Raw genomic sequence first — 16,748 nt, forward strand, 5'->3', positions numbered from 1 at the left:
ACCGAGTCAGTCTAGCGGGCATAACATGAGACGGAAGCAGCAGAGTATTCGGCACGCAGCGTATGTGTTTGTGTGTGTGAGAGTGAGAGAGAGAGGTAGCGTTGCCACGAGCTTAATACTCGGGTCTTTCCTTGCAAGAGGTATATCTTCAGACGACGGCAATGAACATGGGATGGGATGCAGCCCTGATGAAGAAGAAGAAGAAGAAATGTGCGAGAACCCCTAAAGAAGATCTATCTATTGCTGCCAGGTTTCATTGCAGATTCTCGTGGAACTGCGCCCCCATTTTCAACTGAACAGTGAGCTGCTGACCGACCCGGGACCCGAAAAGCTCATTGCGGGATTGTCTGGGGTGTTCGAGCCTGGGTAGGGGTACTACCAGAAAAAAGTCATTGGAATGCCGTTGATGGCCGCTGCTTGCTGACGTTTGCGGACCATTTCGCGGCTGACATGTGAAAGTCCCAAGACATTGAGTCGATCCATCATCCCACTTAAGACCCCAAGCCACGCACCCACCCCTCGCCCACATGTGACCATCCCGCGTCCAACCAACCCCGTGGGAACGGACTCGGCCTTTTAAGGGACTGACCCCACAAACATTTCAACAGGTCGATGTGACCTTGTTAGTTGTTCTGCCTACATTACACAGTAGACAAACTTGCGAGGACAGGGCACTTGTCAATTCTTTCATGCTTCTTCTTCTGTAACTTGACGCATCACATAAGCACTGATGATGCATACACATTTACAGCTGTGCCTGCGAATCACAAGACACTGATGCGACCCCGCCAACATTGATGCTTCAGTCTGGCATTTCATTGGACCTGAGAGACAAAGTGGTGTTCAGCTACTGTTGGCTGTATCATGGACTTGTGATAGCTGCATTTTTGGCTGCGCTGGCTGAATTGCATCCTCACGTACATACAGGCTATTTACTGTCCGTCGCCGTGCTGGAAACGGGCCGGATCAGCGCAAAAGATTCAGGTACCTCGGGTCACGGAACTTGGCGTTAGATCGGGGGGAAGAGAATCCCCACTCAGCAACAAGAAGGTAATAGCTTGTAAGGGTCAGGGGCAGAGTGAAAAGGAAAAGTGAAAGGTGCCAAGGTTGATACTATTCCATCGTCCGGTTGCTGAAGCTTCTTCTGACTGACTGATGAGCCACTCTGGAAATAGTTTCTTTGTCTCTCTCTCTCTGCTGGCGTACCTATCTAACCTTAGGGGACCGATACCCCTCCAAACCATAAGTGTTAGCGGACGCTAGACACTCGTCCCATTACATTAGTGACAAGTTTCCCTAAATGGGCAATACTGATGACAGACTTTTTGGGTTTTGGACACAGCAATCACTTATATTGACTAAGGTATACCTTCAAATTCTCCATAATGCTTTGTCAGATATAGTCATTTATTTCGAGATATGAATCTATCATTGGCTGGCACAACCTGTTTCTGTCGCCCTGTTGTCAAATGAGTCTTTTGTGCATTGCCGACGTCGGCGGCGGCCTCCCTTATCGATAAAGCTAGTGTGGGTGTGTCATGAGATTTTCTGAGCACTTTTAAGCATCTATTTGTTATTGGGGGGACCCCGTCTGCATTGATGATTTCGGTCTTGTCGTCGACGCTTTCTTGTTACACTCATTGCGGCTTCAACTTCAAGGACAATGGCTTTCCGACTACCTGTGCGAAGGGCAGTTGCCTCTGGACGACGATACCTGTCGTCTGCGCAATCTGCAGCTGCGGCCTCTAACCTCTCCCACGAGGCCCAGCAGTCCATTGCCCGCGATGCCGCCCTGCCGAACCCGGATCCGACCGAGGACTCGGCCAGCGCTGCCATGGTCAAGGAGCACCAAAAGTACATGCTCGCCACCTACGCCCGTCCGCCGCCAGTGTTTGTCAAGGGTGATGGTTCGTACCTGTACGATCTCGAGAACCGCAAATACCTCGACTTCACTTCCGGCATTGCAGTCAATGGACTCGGCCACTGCGACCCGGGCATGGCCAACATCATTGCGGATCAGGTTAGTCGATTTTACCATTGTTCCAAGAACTTGTAACCCATGGCAATCCCTCCACGAAGACAGCTTTGGACAATCATTATACTCTAGAAAGTGAACTTGATGACTGACTAGCGCAACAGGCCAAGACATTGTGGCATGCTTCAAACTTGTACTATAACCCATGGACCGGTGCCCTCTCGCAGCTTTTGGTTGAGAAGACCCTCGAGTCGGGGGCTATGCATGATGCCTCGACAGTCTTTGTGTGCAACTCGGGTTCCGAGGCCAACGAGGCCGCCATCAAGTTCTCTCGCAAGACTGGAAAGGTGCTCGACCCGTCTGGAGCCAAGCATGAGATTGTGTCTTTCCACCAATCCTTCCACGGCCGAACCATGGGTAGCTTGTCGGCCACTCCCAACCCCAAGTACCAGGAGCCCTTCTCTCCCATGTTGCCCGGCTTCAAGTATGGCACGTACAATGATGTTGCTGCCATCAACGAGCTCGTCACTGAAAAGACATGCGGTGTCATCATCGAGCCCATCCAGGGCGAGGGTGGTGTCAATGTTGCTACCGATGATTTCCTGATTGCCCTTGCCAAGCGGTGCCGTGAGGTTGGTGCAGTCCTTGTCTACGACGAGATCCAGTGCGGCATGTCCCGAACTGGTAGCTTCTGGGCCCACGGCCATCTGCCCAAGGAAGCCCACCCCGATATCATCACGACCGCCAAGGCCCTTGGTAACGGTTTCCCCATTGGTGCCACCATTGTCAACAACAATGTCAGCGAGAAGATCAAGATTGGCGACCACGGTACTACTTTTGGTGGCAACCCGATGGCCTGCCGACTGGCGCACTATGTGGTGTCACGCTTGGCGGACCCCGAGCTCCAGAAGGGCGTCGCCGACAAGTCTGTCGCCCTGAAGAAGCGATTCGATCAGCTCCGGGAGCGATTCCCCGACCTCATCAGCGAAGTCAGGGGCAAGGGTCTTATCCTGGGCCTGCAGCTCTCGCAAGATCCGACGCCCATCATCAAGGCCGCTCGTGAGAGAGGGCTGTTGATCATCTCGGCCGGCACCAACACTCTGCGTTTCGTGCCACCTTTGACCATTACTGCCGAAGAAATTGAGTCCGGACTGAACATCCTGGAACAGGCCATTGAATCGACCCGATAGATTTGTTGTGGGCATGCTGTATTTATTGCAAGCACTCGGTGTTTGGCGTTATAAAAATTACTTGTTTATGTATTTGATCTAGAGGAATGCAGACCATTGCGTCGCCATCCAATTCTCCTGGACGGCTGTCTGACTTGGCCTCGATTCAACAGGCAAGGGAAGATGATCACATCCGATAAAAATCCAGTCGCTCTACATGCCATGGTAGATGCTGAAATGGACCATGATATCGCAAAGAGTTTGATGTATATGGGAAATAATCATTAAATATAGAGGAACAACGAATTGAACAACAATCGCATCAAGCGAGAGTATATGGTATCTGTAGCCCGCCCCATGTGATCGACCAGCGTGTTGGGTGGGGTAATCATGCTCCCATGCACACCATTATAGAAAAAGTGTCTGCTTATACTTGACTTATTCATCAAGCCGCTGCAGATGCAACGAATGAGGCTGCCGTGTCGGCATCACGGCCATAGGTCAGATGTGGTGCCAGAATCAAGTCGCCATGTGCGCAGATATTGTCGCCCGTGTGACAAATGACCTTTGTGTTTGCACTCGAAACGCCCTGGACTGCGTCACCGTTGTCTGTTGTGAGGACATCATGGTCAGTCACATCGAGTTCGTGTGTTCCATCTTGGCCAAGCCCAAGATGTGATTGAGGGATGAAGAGGAGAATACATACTCGGATCACCAAAGATGACGGCGGCCGCAACTTTGGAAGTGGTGGAAGCCGGCAACATCTTTGCAGCATTATGCACGAGTTGGCCGCCTTGCGAGTATCCGGCCATAACAACCTTTGTATCGGGACACTGAGTCATGGCTTGGGTGACGAGTTGCGCCCTGTGGCTTGTGTTAGTCAGGCTGTCCAGGATGTCGCATGCCTGCAAAAACAGGGCAAGGAGAGAGTGAGAGATAAAAAGAAAGGCGGAGACTGACATTTTGGCGCTTCCTCCCTTGTCACCACCGGCGAGAAAACCGGGGACATCGGCGGGATACTGCACGCCCTGCACAGCGATATCACCTCCCATCTTGTCCGACAGCGACTGGAAAAAGGGCGGGCCGGCGACGGAGCCCACGTTGCCCAGCTCGGTGGTGCCCCGGGCGAAGATGACCGTCATGCCCTTGCACGACCCCGAGAGGCCATTTTGTGTCACGCCGGCCAGGCTCTGGCGCTTGTCGACGGGCGATGCCAGGACGGTGGTGGCTGGGGAGACGGCGAGGGCCCAGAGAAGAAGAAATGCAGAGATTAGGGATTGCATCCTGGCAATCTGTCCTTGTAAGTGATATATCAATTACTGTCGATGAAAATTACGAGGCGGGAATAGTATAGGCACGAGACTTCATAACGTAGAACCAGGGTGATTGACTAGACATGGTAGTCTTTATATCCTCAGCAAAATCACGATGATGTTGTTGGTAATGGCTATTGCGGCAGCACGGGACAGTATTCTTGCTTCTTGGCGTCGTGAGTCGAAACCAGAAACTCATACAGATCGCGACTTGTTCCCGAATAGGCAATGCCCCATCCCCTTTCGGTATACGACCACTGCCACGACGTGCTGGGATATGTGAGGCTCGAATTGCACTTGACATGGCCTTGCGCATATTATTGTACCTCGGCTGTCAAAATCTCCCCCACTGTTTAGACGTTCCGCCGTGTTATAAACTGGCAGAGGGAGGAAGATCGAAAACGCCAAGCCGATTTGAAATTTGGAAAGAACCACTAGAACACCAGAGAAGCACCTTGGGCAGAAGAAATGATATACTATATTGCCAAGTCTTCGGACGAGACTTCAATGAGAGAAATGCTGAAATGCGATTGGTCGCTTTGGGCGGGTGTTGATGGGGAATATCTGAAACGTGCTGCACGGTGGCTGAGGCCCGATCGCATCAAAAGTCTGCCCACGTTCGTCGCAGCAGCACGGGGAAAAAGAGATGAGTAAGCAAGCACATCTTCTTTGCAGGTAATCGGGTTTGATCTCGTCCGATGCGAGCTGTCAGGATTTCTTCGACGGTCGAAATGCCGGGACGGTCAACTTGGTCGTACGCCTTGTCAGATTTGTCCTACCTACCAGCTGGACTGATGTTTGGCAAGCTGCCAGTCTCGTGTCATGGCTCGTAAACAAGGACATTTTAGGTAAAACCTTGCCCAACAGAGGAACCGTGTCTGGTTTCATGGAACATTCTTTTCACTTCAAATCCCTCCTGTGCCGAGGCTTCACCACGACATTCTTACTGGCAACCCGAAAAAGTGCGAATGCGAGATTGTGCGAATCCGCGCCAGAATTTTCGAGAAGAACACATCTCATTCAGATCACGGTGGAATGAATCTCTCATATGGTCTCATCGGATGTATTCAAATGACCAATCGCAGAAAACATTATCCGCTACCGCTGCCATGACACCTTTTTTGCAGACTTCATCCACTCAGCGTCTTCCATGTTCCTGCACCTAAAAGGATAACTCTTTGTTGATCCCGAAGAATATTCCTACCACTCTTCCAGATGTTGCTATTCGCCGCAATTTCAGTCCTGGCCCTGACTCATGCACCAGTCAAGATATCATCGCTGGCCTTCTCGGCAAGCATCATTGTAGGACAAACGGGAAACGCGCCAGGCACCTTGGGAAAAGCACTTGCATCCACGACCCTGAGATTCTTGATGCCGTGGACTCTAAACTTGCTGTCCAGGACCGCCATCCTATCCGACGCGGGCCCAATGGCGCACGTACTCGTGGGGTGATGACTGTGGGCCTGCAGTTTCAGCGTCTCCTTGATCTGTGCGTCGCTGCAGTTTTGATTCACGCCGGGACACGGGTGCAGCTCGTCAAAGGGGGCAATATCGGGCCCCGGGGCCGCGCCAAAGGCTCGGCGGAACACCTTGACCGCGTCCAGCATCTCCTGCAGGTCGGCGTCCTCGCCGTGCTCAAAGAAGCGCAGGTTGATCTCGGGCATGTCGGTCGGGTCGGCAGAGCGGAGCCGCACGTAGCCCGCCTGGGACCTGGGGTTCATGTGCACAAGGGCGCACTCGTACTCGGCCGGTCCGTAATCCCGGGGAAAGTATGGCCAAAAGCCCTCAAAGGACAGCTCGCCGCACCAGCCGTGGATGTTGCGGTGGCCCGTGGACGACGTTGGCGTCTTGAGCAGAACGGCCATTGGCGGCGGCGCGGCGCCCTCGAACGGCTTGTTGGCGAGGCCAAGGACATAACCTTCGTAGTTGTCGTCCAGGTTCTCGCCCACGCCAGGTAGGTCCTTGACAATGGGGATGTTGAACTTCTTCAGCTCGTCCGCGGGGCCAATACCGGATAGCTTGAGCAGCTGTGGCGAGTTGAAGGCACCGCCCGCGATAATGACCTCTTTCCTGGCGTATACTTGCTGAGTGATGCCCTTGGCTGTTGCATTGTGCCGCGGATCCGCACTATATTGCGACTTGCCCCTCAGAAGCTCAACGCCAATCGCAGCAGGGTTGGCAGTGTCATTGTTGAAGATGATTTTGGTCACAAGGCTGTCTACCTGAACCGTCAGTGGATACTTGGCTGCATCAGCAAGAGTTGCCTTGATGTAAGTATTCGTTCCAATACGATTTCCCTGGGTGTCCATATGTAAGGCCAGACTAAAGATGCCAACGTCCTGGTCTCTGTCAGGATCCAACGCATTGACATCTCGAACTGCCAATTCCGGGAGTTTTGCTGAATCACCACCAGTGGCCTTTGCGATTTGCTCTGCCATGGTTCTGAAACCGTTGGTGCCATTGACAAACCCATAATCACCGATCGAGGTCTGAAGCCAGCCTTCGAAACCATGGCCAGGCGTGTCCTTTGGAAGATATGTATTATTTTCCATTTTCACAAAATATTTGCGCATATTTTCTGCCTTCCAACTCTGGTCACCAGTAATATTGACAATGTAATTCCAATCATCATCAGCGGGGAGCGCACAAATGCCACCATTATCTGCAATTCTGTTTGTAAGCCCCTGTTTCTCCATGGTATATGGTCAACACTCACGCATGGCACATCCACCGAGAGTTCCTGCTCGTGGATACCATATACCCAGCTGCGTCGAGCCAGCCGGAGGATCTAGTCCGGTATAAAAGTCGCCATCTGGCCGACGCCATACCATGTGTTCGTATTTGAGCTCCCTCTCTGGATCTTCTGAATGCTTGGAAAAAAAGTCCCATCGAGTCTTCTCATCGCTTGCGGCAGGGAGAAAATTACCAATCAGAGATATGTTGGGGTTGTTTCCCTGATCGTCTCCTGCCTCGAGCAGGATGACCGAGTGTCCGGCTCGGGCGAGATTTGCTGCCAGAGGTGCACCTCCTGGCCCCGAGCCCACGACGACATAGTCATAGCTGGTGGCGTTCTGGGCAGCCACTCCAGCAGCGAGGAGGAGGGCTGTTGTCAATTGACGAAGCATGGCTATTTGACTCCAAGGCTCGTATCAAAGACAAAGAAGGCAAGCCAACATGCTTGATATCATCCGCTTTCCAAGGTTGTGGGACCGCCGTCATATTTATGAATACAGCGCCATCAGAGAATCACCCCTCATCATGGTATTGGAACATCATGTCATGGCCAGCCAGCCCTCCACTTATTGGCTGCATATATGGGGAGGTCTTTAGAGTATCAATGTCTCCTCGGCAAGCCATCAAAGACCGAGTCGCACGGCAGCAAAACTGCAGCTGGAGCAACAGGAGCTCCGCGGCGCCTGTCGTGTAGTCTGTATGGATAAAAGCAAGCATCGATTCGAATATGTGCTGCAGGCCAAATATGTTTTTCCAAGGTTGCGAACATGACCGACTTCCAGATGGCTAAATAGCAACCAACCAAAAAGGAGAATGCTATTATGGCACCGTGGTAGCGTGAAATGGCCTATGCAAGGCAATTCGGGAAACACAAATGGCGGTATTCAGCAGTCCCGGCTAAGACGGGTCTCGTGTGTACCCTCTGTTGACACTATATATTGAAGGTGGTATTGACCAGGGTGTACTCCGCATCATGGTCCTTTCGAGCTCTTGGAGACTTGGGAGACTACTACTGCTGATCGAATGTGACAGGGGAATATTGGGCATAATGCTTTCCAGAGGAATGGATGCTTGAATGTTGTTTGGATTGATTCAGCAAGATATGAGATTCATAACAAGAAGTGAAGCAAATTATACAATTGCATGCGACGTTTCCAACACGGAACGCAATTACATACTGGCATTGTCGACCATCTCCAGTTTCTGTGTGAATCACCTGCGCACGCCGCCATTTACAGTGCCGCTTCCTGAACGGGTTTTCCCTGGCCCCTGGAAATTGTTTCTAGGGGCTTTCAGGGTGCCAAGCAGCAACCCACAGGATTTTCAGAGCAATGCAGCAGCAGAGGCAAGATGAACACTATACTTGAAATCAAACCATTCGCATTGGTAGTGTGGTGCACGCTTTTGCATTTCTAGTCTGCCCATCAAGCGAATCCTATTGCCCTGATATCTCTAGGTATGGTAAATAGATGATTGTATTCATCACGTACCCATGCCGTTGGACAAGCCACTCAACCACTATCTCACACAGCCACTGTGTAACACACCTGCATCAGTGGCTGAACACACGGCACAGTGGAAGCTGCTAGAGCTTCACAGAGGATTCTAATGATACAACCCCTTCGTGTGGGTTAGGAATGCAGTGAAGGTCCTTACATCTGCAGGAGCTTTGAAGACTGGAAGAGGTGGGTCATCCGAGCATGGCACCTCGCGCTTCGAATTTGGATGACCATTGCCTGGTTACAAACTTCCAATGGAGTAAAAGACTTTATTCTTCGACAACGAATATTTGCCATGGAAGACCTAGGCCCGCCGAACAACCCTCCACAGAATAAGCGAAGCCGGCCCTTCGATTTCAATTCCGACCATGATGCCCCACGAGCAGATCCCAAACGCCGTTCGGTGATGACGGATATTCGTACACATAATGGTACAATCAAAACATCCATCGGAGATGGGGAAAAAACATCTGTTGGACCATTGTCCCCGGAGGTGACTCACCAATATGAACAAAAGTCAATCATCAATCGAGGAAGTTTTGGCATCGTCACCCATGTTGTCCACATCAGCGACAGGTCAAAGGAATATGCTTGTAGACAGCTTCCTCTGGCTAAAGTCGCGCCGGACATAATCAAGAAAGAGGTGGAACTAATTCGAAAAGCCCAACATCAACACGTTGTACGTATAATCGACGAATATATGGATCCTAAAAAGAAGTGGTACCGTATAGTCATGGATCCAGCTGCAGACGGAGATCTCGAGGAGTATCTGAGGGATCATTCTCACCAGCCAAGAGACAGTGCAGATTGGCAGAAGTTCGGTGCTCTCAGATTGCAGTTGGTCGAATGGATGTTTTGCCTGGCGACAGCGATCAATCACATACACAAGTTGGGCATACGTCATCGCGATATCAAACCAGAGAACATCCTCGTCCATGGCACGAACATCCTTCTCACCGATTTTGGAACATCATTTCACTCGGAACGGGATACGAGATACACTTCCACTTCAACCCCAGGAACCAAACGATACATTCCACCAGAGGCAGCGGGTAACATCCGCTTCGGTCGAAGTGGTGATATCTTCTCTCTTGGTTGCGTATTTTGGGAGATGGCCGAGGCTATTCTGACCCCAGTCCTTGGCCAGCAAAGATTCCCTCGCATAGACAGCTCCTATTCCGCCTCCATTACGAGTGGCGGCAATTCGCTCCGAGGACTTATTGGCACCCGGGAGAACTTGATCTTGAAGAAACGTGTCCCGGAGCGGTCCAGATTCTCTGATGACTTCATGGATGATTTATTGTGTCTCATCGGTACAATGGTTTTACCGGCACGGCCTAACAGGCCCTGCGCCTCACAAGTGCGTCACACGTTGTCATTGTTGTTACGAGTATCCTGCAAAACCGATCTACCCACCTGCTGTCGTCACACTCCCATGCAATGTGACCTTGGTGGGCTGGATCGAACCGAGAGTGATGAAGCTGCTGTGATTGCCTCTTTGATCCTCAAGTTCATCGGTGAGCAAGGACTAAAGGAGCCGATCAGTGAATGGGAGTACACCAAATTTGTGTCACTGGAAACGAGATTGCGATCAAAGCACAGCAATCCTCGCCTCTTATCGGAACATATTCAGCAGTACCCTTTATCGCAAATAAGTGTGAGAGGAGTAGTACAGATGGCTGAAATACTATTCAGTTTTCTTATGGTTGAAGATTCGTGGATGATAGATGACTTTGATATTGAAATCCTAGTTGTTCAAGGAGTAAAAGGGTGGTTGGACTTGCAACTAGAACGAATGGAAACCGAGCAAGCCCTTGGAAAACATACCGATGATGAAACTCAGGTTGTTTCGTAAACTAAAAGCACGTACACAATGTGGTTTTATTCATGTGTTGAGTTGAATCAAAATACATGGACTTATGACAAAGGCTGTTTATACAAATCAGACCAAGATTCGCCGGAGATGAAAGCCTTTGTTTTTCTTGAAACAAAGAAAAAGAAAAAGAAAAGAAAAGGCCGCCTCTCTTGCTAGGGAATTTCGCATGCCAAATGCCATCTGTAATATGCCATCACTACTCTCTAGTAGCTCAAAATTCTCTCTCTTGGTAATATTGGACGGGACTATTTCCACAGAACGAGTAAGATGAATGAGCAGAGATAGGCTTGAAAGCGCCCAACACGTGAGTACCAAGGATCAGAAAAGTATGAATTAGCATCTATAGATTTGTGTCTCTCTGTCTCTGCGACCACCATGCATATCGCTGATCTCTTCTGTACCCATCCATATACGTAGGTGTTTATCAATGCTTGGCCACGCTGCCCCAAGGCTCAGTATCCATGGCACTATACCTTGGCGCATCAACTCGCAACATGGATGGCCGAAGCGGGTAATGTAGTGCTGAGCACAAGGTACGTCAGATATGAGCCTTGAGGATGAAGCTCAAGGAAATTCAAGTAGTCATTGGTAATCAACTGAGCAATTCTCCGGTGGCTGAATTCGTGGATCTTTTGGCTGTTGCTGCTCGCTAAAAGTACACCCCCGGACCCTGTCCGAGTTTGCGGGGCCCAGCCAAAAATTTGGGGGTCGCTGGTATCGATAAGCGCGATAAGATTGAAATTTTGGGAATTCCTGCACCCGCGACTGTTTCGAATGTTTTCAGGCGGTCCCGTTCCTCTTTGCCCATCAACAACGTCAATTTTCCACCAGAAGTCGCCATGGGTAAAAGGAAAGTCGCAGCGCTCGAAAAGGTCGAGGCCGATTTGGCTGGTCTCCAATACAAAATCAGGCGCGACCCCTTGGCCTACGAGAAAGAGTTCTTGGACCACTTTCGCCAATATGGTTCATCGCTGGACCAGTTCATGGCCGCACCCCTCAGCAGCGATTCTGGCGCCCTCATCTCTTTCCGAGAACAGATTGACCTCATCGCCCATGTCGCAGACCTCTACCCAGAGCACACTGCCGGTTTTGCCGACGAGCTCAAGGAAATCATCACCAAACACCATGCCATCCTAGAACCCGAACTTCGCGAAAAGGTTGTGAGCTCCCTTGTGCTCCTGAGGAGGAAGGAAGTCGTCGACTCGAGCTATCTCCTGACCACGCTCTTCCCCATTCTGACAACGACACCGAGCAAGAGTCTGCGCTCCCTCCTCTTCACCAAGATTGTCAGCGACCTGCGGTCCTCCAACACCAAGACGGTCAACCACAAATTGAACCGTACAATGCAGACGGTCCTCTATAACCTCGTCACCTCCGATCCCTCCTCACCCAAGGCCCTCTGGGCAGTCAAGCTCACCAGAGAAATGTGGAAGAGACAGCTATGGACAGACGCCAAGCCAGTCGACGTGATGAGACAAGCCTGCCTTGCGGACAACGAAAAGGTCGTAGTTGGTGCGGTCCGCTTCTTCCTCGGCGGTGATAAGGAGCGCGAAGAGATGGAAGATGACGAAAGCGAGGACGAGAACATTGACATTAGAAAGGTCAAGCATCAGATCGGCATCAACAAGAAAACAAAGAAGAAGGCCAAGGCTCTGGAGAAGGCCGTGGACAAGGTGAAGCGACAGGAGCGCAAGAAGCATGCCCCGCATCCCTTGAACTTTTCGGCACTCCATCTGCTTCACGATCCCCAGGGATTCGCAGAGATTCTGTTCCAGAAGCACCTACAAGGCTCCAAAGTCAAGTTGTCGCTTGAGTCGAAGCTACTCGTCCTACAACTGGTGACGCGTCTCGTTGGTCTTCACAAGCTTACAGTGATCGAACTCTACTCTTGGTTTATCAAATACCTCACACCAAAGCAACAATCAGCAACCTCTTTCCTTGCCTCGTTGGCACAGGCTACGCATGACCATATCCCGCCAGATGTTCTGGAGCCTCTCATTGAAAAGATCGCCAACGAGTTTGTTTCAGAGGCTGCCGCTGCAGAAGTATGCTCGGCTGGTATCAATTCGATCCGAGAGATATGCGCGAGACAACCCCTGGCAATGGGAGACTCTCTCCTGCAGGACTTGGTGCAGTACCGCAAGTCCAAGGATAAGGGTGTCTCCATGGCTGCCAGAGGTTTGCTGTCATTGTACCGTGAAAAGGGCGCGGAACTCCTCGCAAAGAAGGACAGAGGCAAGGATGCAACCATGGGATTGAAGAGTGGTGATCAAAAGCAACGCAAGTTTGGTGAAGAGGCAGTTGGTGAAATTGAGGGTCTAGAACTGCTAGAAAAATGGAAGGAGGAGGAGAGGAAGAGGAAGCGGGCAGAAAAGGGCCTGCCCGAAGATGCAGATGGGGATGAGAACGATGAAGAAGAGGAGCAAGATGACTGGGAGGTTGCTTCAATGGACAGCGATAGCTCTGGCGAATGGATACGCGTCAGCGATTCCGAGGATGAGGACGAGCCGATACCCAAGAAGCAGAAGAAGAGCGACGAAGACGAGGAAGCTGAGGACAAGGATGCAGAGGAAGAGATCAAGACTCTTTCCAAGCTTGCTACAACGTCTATTCTCACACCTGCCGATCTCGCCAAGCTCCGCGAATTGCGCATGGAAGCCAACATAGATCAGGCCATGGGCAATCGCAAACGCAAACAGCAGGAGGCTCAGCAACGGCACATTGATGAAGGTCTGACTGCTGAGCAGATCGAGGCACCCGCCAAACTCCGAAAGACTACCAAGGAGGAACGAGTAGCCATGGCCAAGGAGGGCAAGCCTGAGCGCGAGGAGCACAAGTCTACACAAGCCATCCGCAAGTCCAAGAAGGAGGCCGAGGGCAAGTCGACAACCAACAAGGAGAAGGCTCGCAAGAAGAACTTCCTCATGACCTTGAGCAAGGCTAAGAACAAGAACCGGCGAAGCTTGACACAAACGAGAAACATTCTCAAGGCACACATTGAGCGGAGCAAGTCTGGTGGTAGAAGACGTAATGGTGTAAGCAAATGATAGGGTAATCCTGAAATGCTAGCATCGCAAGCGCTTGTCCCAGAGCTTGGAAGAAAGCATATTACAACCATGCCAGTGACCACTTGGGGTCAGCATGAACATTATTGTATTCGCTGGTTCTCCATGATACCCAGGCATTGACTTAGTAGCCACGTTGCTTTGGACAATCAAAAATAATAGATATATTCAGCCGAGAATCAAGACTTGAACCATTCATTTAATCATATTGGGCGCAAGGTAGCAGGGGAGCTTGATGCGGACTGCCCCACGATACGGCCTATGCTGTACACATTCATACAGCTCACCATTATATCTCCCATACAGAGTTCCATTCACCTGTCACTACTCAATAGTAATGCACTTCTGTCATGTCCATCTTATTCTCGCGCTCCAGCTGGGGCATGAGCTCCTTGATCCGCCGGACCATTGCTTTTCCATACGCAGGACCCAGAGGGGGGCTTGGCTTGGTGAGATCAGGACGTAACCACGGCACCGCCTTGGCCCCTTCGTGCTGCTTGACCGCTTGCAACATGGCATCGGTCGCGGAGTCGTCGTATCCTCCCCCGAGGATCACGGCGGCTACTGGCCGGGAGTAGTCCTTGCTGCCCAGCTCTGAATCTGCCGGGACCGATTGCTCTCCCTTGAGGATGGCGGGAATCTGGATAATACCGGACTCGGGAGACATGACAAAGTGGATCACTGCCATGGCACGCAGCAAATGTGCAGACAATTAGTTTATTTCCCACCTTGGATCTCTTGGGGTGTTCAAGTAAATTGATGTGCAGTGCCGCAGTCCTGATCTGACGTACCTTCATACTCGGGCTTGAGATCAGCAACCACGCCGGTGCCAATGGCCTCTGTTCTGCCGCATAAGATGACTGGTACGCCCATTTTAATATGAAGAGTAAACTTTTGTGAGATGAGAGATTCTCGTAGATGATCTTGAAGCAAAAGGTAGAAACGGTTCAAAGGAGCGGACGAGGCGCGGACAAGATGGGTGGGGAACCAGCATAACTCTAAAAGAAAAGGCAACGTTTCGGCTGCATCCGGGTTCTAGAGTTCCAGAGACATGGGTGGTCCAATATTTTATAATCGAAGCTGACATGTCAACTTGTACTTCTCTACTGGCATTTTCAATGCCAATCACTTATTTTATGTTTTGTGTTTGCTTGATTTTGTACAATGCAACTCGTAGACATGTGAGGCGGCTCATGATTGATCAATATCATCACGACACACTTCAGAGTCCGAGACGACGCCTTCAATACCTAGGTCCATGTATCTTTTCATTCCGAAATAGAAACATGAAGAATAAGGCAGGTCTGAAGGATCTAGGTAAGCCTATGCATGCACGCGGCCGATCGTCCCACGTGATATGTACTTGGTATGCAGCAACCAAAAGGCCTGTGATACAATCACGAGGCATGTATCAAGAATGCGTTCACCAATGGTAATATATTGACTAGATGCAAGCCGGGGGCGCTCCTTGCAATTCATAGCACCTCAAGAGACCTACACAAATAGGTTGCTGAATTACAGATGTCTTGATCTGAGCGCTTCTTGTACTTTGTTGAATTACCATTCAATTGAGCTAGATTACACTCCAAATAAGCAATCTATTGCTTTCAATCGCTCCGTGGGTATCAGGCAAACTTAAATTGGTCGACTGCTTTCGAAATCAAACGATAGCTTCTACCCAACCCTATCCATATAGACCTTGCGATCCCATGGCGTTCCGCGAACCTTTTCCCTGAGTGAGGGCGATCCCACCTGAGGCGGCTGAACAATGTGACTTTCAGCTCCTTTTCCAGTATTCGAATTCTGGGTGTGCAATTTGTGGTTGGCAGTGCTCATCTGCTTTGTTGCTTGTGCGCCTTGGCCCCATGCCACATCATCGCGGGATGTGGTCAGGCCGCTCATGCGCGCATGGAGCCATTTGGTGACGCTCTTTGACGGATAGACTCCAAAGCGGGATCGGGTGCGCTCAATGATTTGCAAAGAGTTGAGATTTGGTGCTCGCGAGAGTAATGTCTTGATGAAGTCTATCTGATGGTGCTCGGCAGTAGTGAAGAAAGTCTCCATGGTCCTTGCGCTGCACCTTTAGCTGCCTAAAGATGCTGTGGGGTACCGAGTTGAGATGTGTGCGCAACGAATACAAAAGTAAATGATCGCGAAACTGGGAGCTCAATGATTTTTTTTGATTGAGCTGATTGATGTCAAATTGAGGGATGAGGAATTTTTGAAGCTCCACTGTCAACTACAAAAAGGGCAAGGGCCAGTGATTCACAGTCGCAGCCAATGAAGTCACCTTTAAATGGAATGCGTGAATGTTGCATGAAATTTTATGGAACAAAGATTCAGAAAAACAGCCGGCAGTCTTTATTCTCCATATCTTTGACTGATAGTCTAGTGCTACTAAAAGAATCAAATGGGTGGCCTAGCACACTTGTCATTGAGAATGAGAGACCTGCAGGCCTACTATTTATTGATTGTCCATTAGGGTATTGCAATCGCTCAAGTGATGATTTCACTATTCGCATTTCGAACAGCGTCACCACTTGTATCCATAATTTGGGAGCCAGAATCTCCATCTGGTCCTTGGCTGAAAGTCAGCTTCGGAGGAAGCAGCTCGGGTTGCTTGCTGAGCAAGCTTCTTCGCCTGTTTTGTTCTTGCCTGTGCTAATTTGTGATCCTGTTCACGGCAAGCCACACAGCTCTTGTGTATACTGCGTTGCCTGTCGATAAAATGCCATAGTTGCAATTGACGCCTGCACGTGCTGCATGCTCTGAAATTATTGTCCTTCAGAAGCATGATTATGGTGATCTGTACTTGGCGGTTTTCCCGTGGCCAGCGAATAATTAGAGAAATGCGACAGAAACAATCGTTCTTGTGAGATCAGGTCATGTACAAGTGAGTTTACGAGGACGAACCAGCAAAAGCAAACAGGGAATATCGATGATAAGTACTGGATAACTATGACTGTAAAGCCAAGTAAGTGCATTGTCTGTTGTTGTCAATGAGGCCATACAAAGTAGCTTTGTCAAGAGGACAAGCACGAGACCAGTAGATAGCTATTGTCTTTGATGGTCTGGGCTTATTGAACCTGCCCACAATAGGAAGTTGAATTGATCTAAT

General features: G+C 50.3%; 6 protein-coding genes across 6 annotated transcripts; 2 read left to right on the plus strand and 4 right to left on the minus strand.

Annotated features, from left to right (window-relative positions):
- Positions 1–1,663: 1,663 nt before the first annotated feature.
- PFICI_09108 (Acetylornithine aminotransferase) lies at positions 1,664–3,165 on the plus strand (the record flags this gene model as incomplete). The annotated part of the gene is made up of 2 exons (XM_007837689.1): positions 1,664–2,020; positions 2,140–3,165. The coding sequence occupies 2 exons, from the start codon at positions 1,664–1,666 to the stop codon at positions 3,163–3,165; spliced, it is 1,383 nt and encodes a 460-aa protein (XP_007835880.1).
- A 424-nt stretch (positions 3,166–3,589) lies between these two features.
- On the minus strand, positions 3,590–4,427 carry PFICI_09109 (Cutinase; the record flags this gene model as incomplete). Its single annotated transcript, XM_007837690.1, has 3 exons — positions 3,590–3,753; positions 3,851–4,008; positions 4,105–4,427. 3 exons carry the CDS (start codon positions 4,425–4,427, stop codon positions 3,590–3,592), a joined length of 645 nt encoding a protein of 214 aa, XP_007835881.1.
- Positions 4,428–5,710: 1,283 nt separating this feature from the next.
- PFICI_09110 (uncharacterized protein) lies at positions 5,711–7,582 on the minus strand (the record flags this gene model as incomplete). The annotated part of the gene is made up of 2 exons (XM_007837691.1): positions 5,711–7,119; positions 7,174–7,582. The coding sequence occupies 2 exons, from the start codon at positions 7,580–7,582 to the stop codon at positions 5,711–5,713; spliced, it is 1,818 nt and encodes a 605-aa protein (XP_007835882.1).
- Positions 7,583–11,404: 3,822 nt separating this feature from the next.
- On the plus strand, positions 11,405–13,612 carry PFICI_09111 (uncharacterized protein; the record flags this gene model as incomplete). Its single annotated transcript, XM_007837692.1, has 1 exon — positions 11,405–13,612. The coding sequence occupies one exon, from the start codon at positions 11,405–11,407 to the stop codon at positions 13,610–13,612; it is 2,208 nt and encodes a 735-aa protein (XP_007835883.1).
- Positions 13,613–13,958: 346 nt separating this feature from the next.
- PFICI_09112 (uncharacterized protein) lies at positions 13,959–14,503 on the minus strand (the record flags this gene model as incomplete). The annotated part of the gene is made up of 2 exons (XM_007837693.1): positions 13,959–14,311; positions 14,422–14,503. The coding sequence occupies 2 exons, from the start codon at positions 14,501–14,503 to the stop codon at positions 13,959–13,961; spliced, it is 435 nt and encodes a 144-aa protein (XP_007835884.1).
- Positions 14,504–15,304: 801 nt separating this feature from the next.
- PFICI_09113 (uncharacterized protein) lies at positions 15,305–15,694 on the minus strand (the record flags this gene model as incomplete). Its single annotated transcript, XM_007837694.1, has 1 exon — positions 15,305–15,694. The coding sequence occupies one exon, from the start codon at positions 15,692–15,694 to the stop codon at positions 15,305–15,307; it is 390 nt and encodes a 129-aa protein (XP_007835885.1).
- Positions 15,695–16,748: the final 1,054 nt, after the last annotated feature.

This window comes from Pestalotiopsis fici (assembly GCF_000516985.1).
Source record: "Pestalotiopsis fici W106-1 unplaced genomic scaffold PFICI_Scf_6, whole genome shotgun sequence".
In the NCBI taxonomy this organism is placed as follows: Eukaryota; Fungi; Ascomycota; class Sordariomycetes; order Amphisphaeriales; family Sporocadaceae; genus Pestalotiopsis; species Pestalotiopsis fici.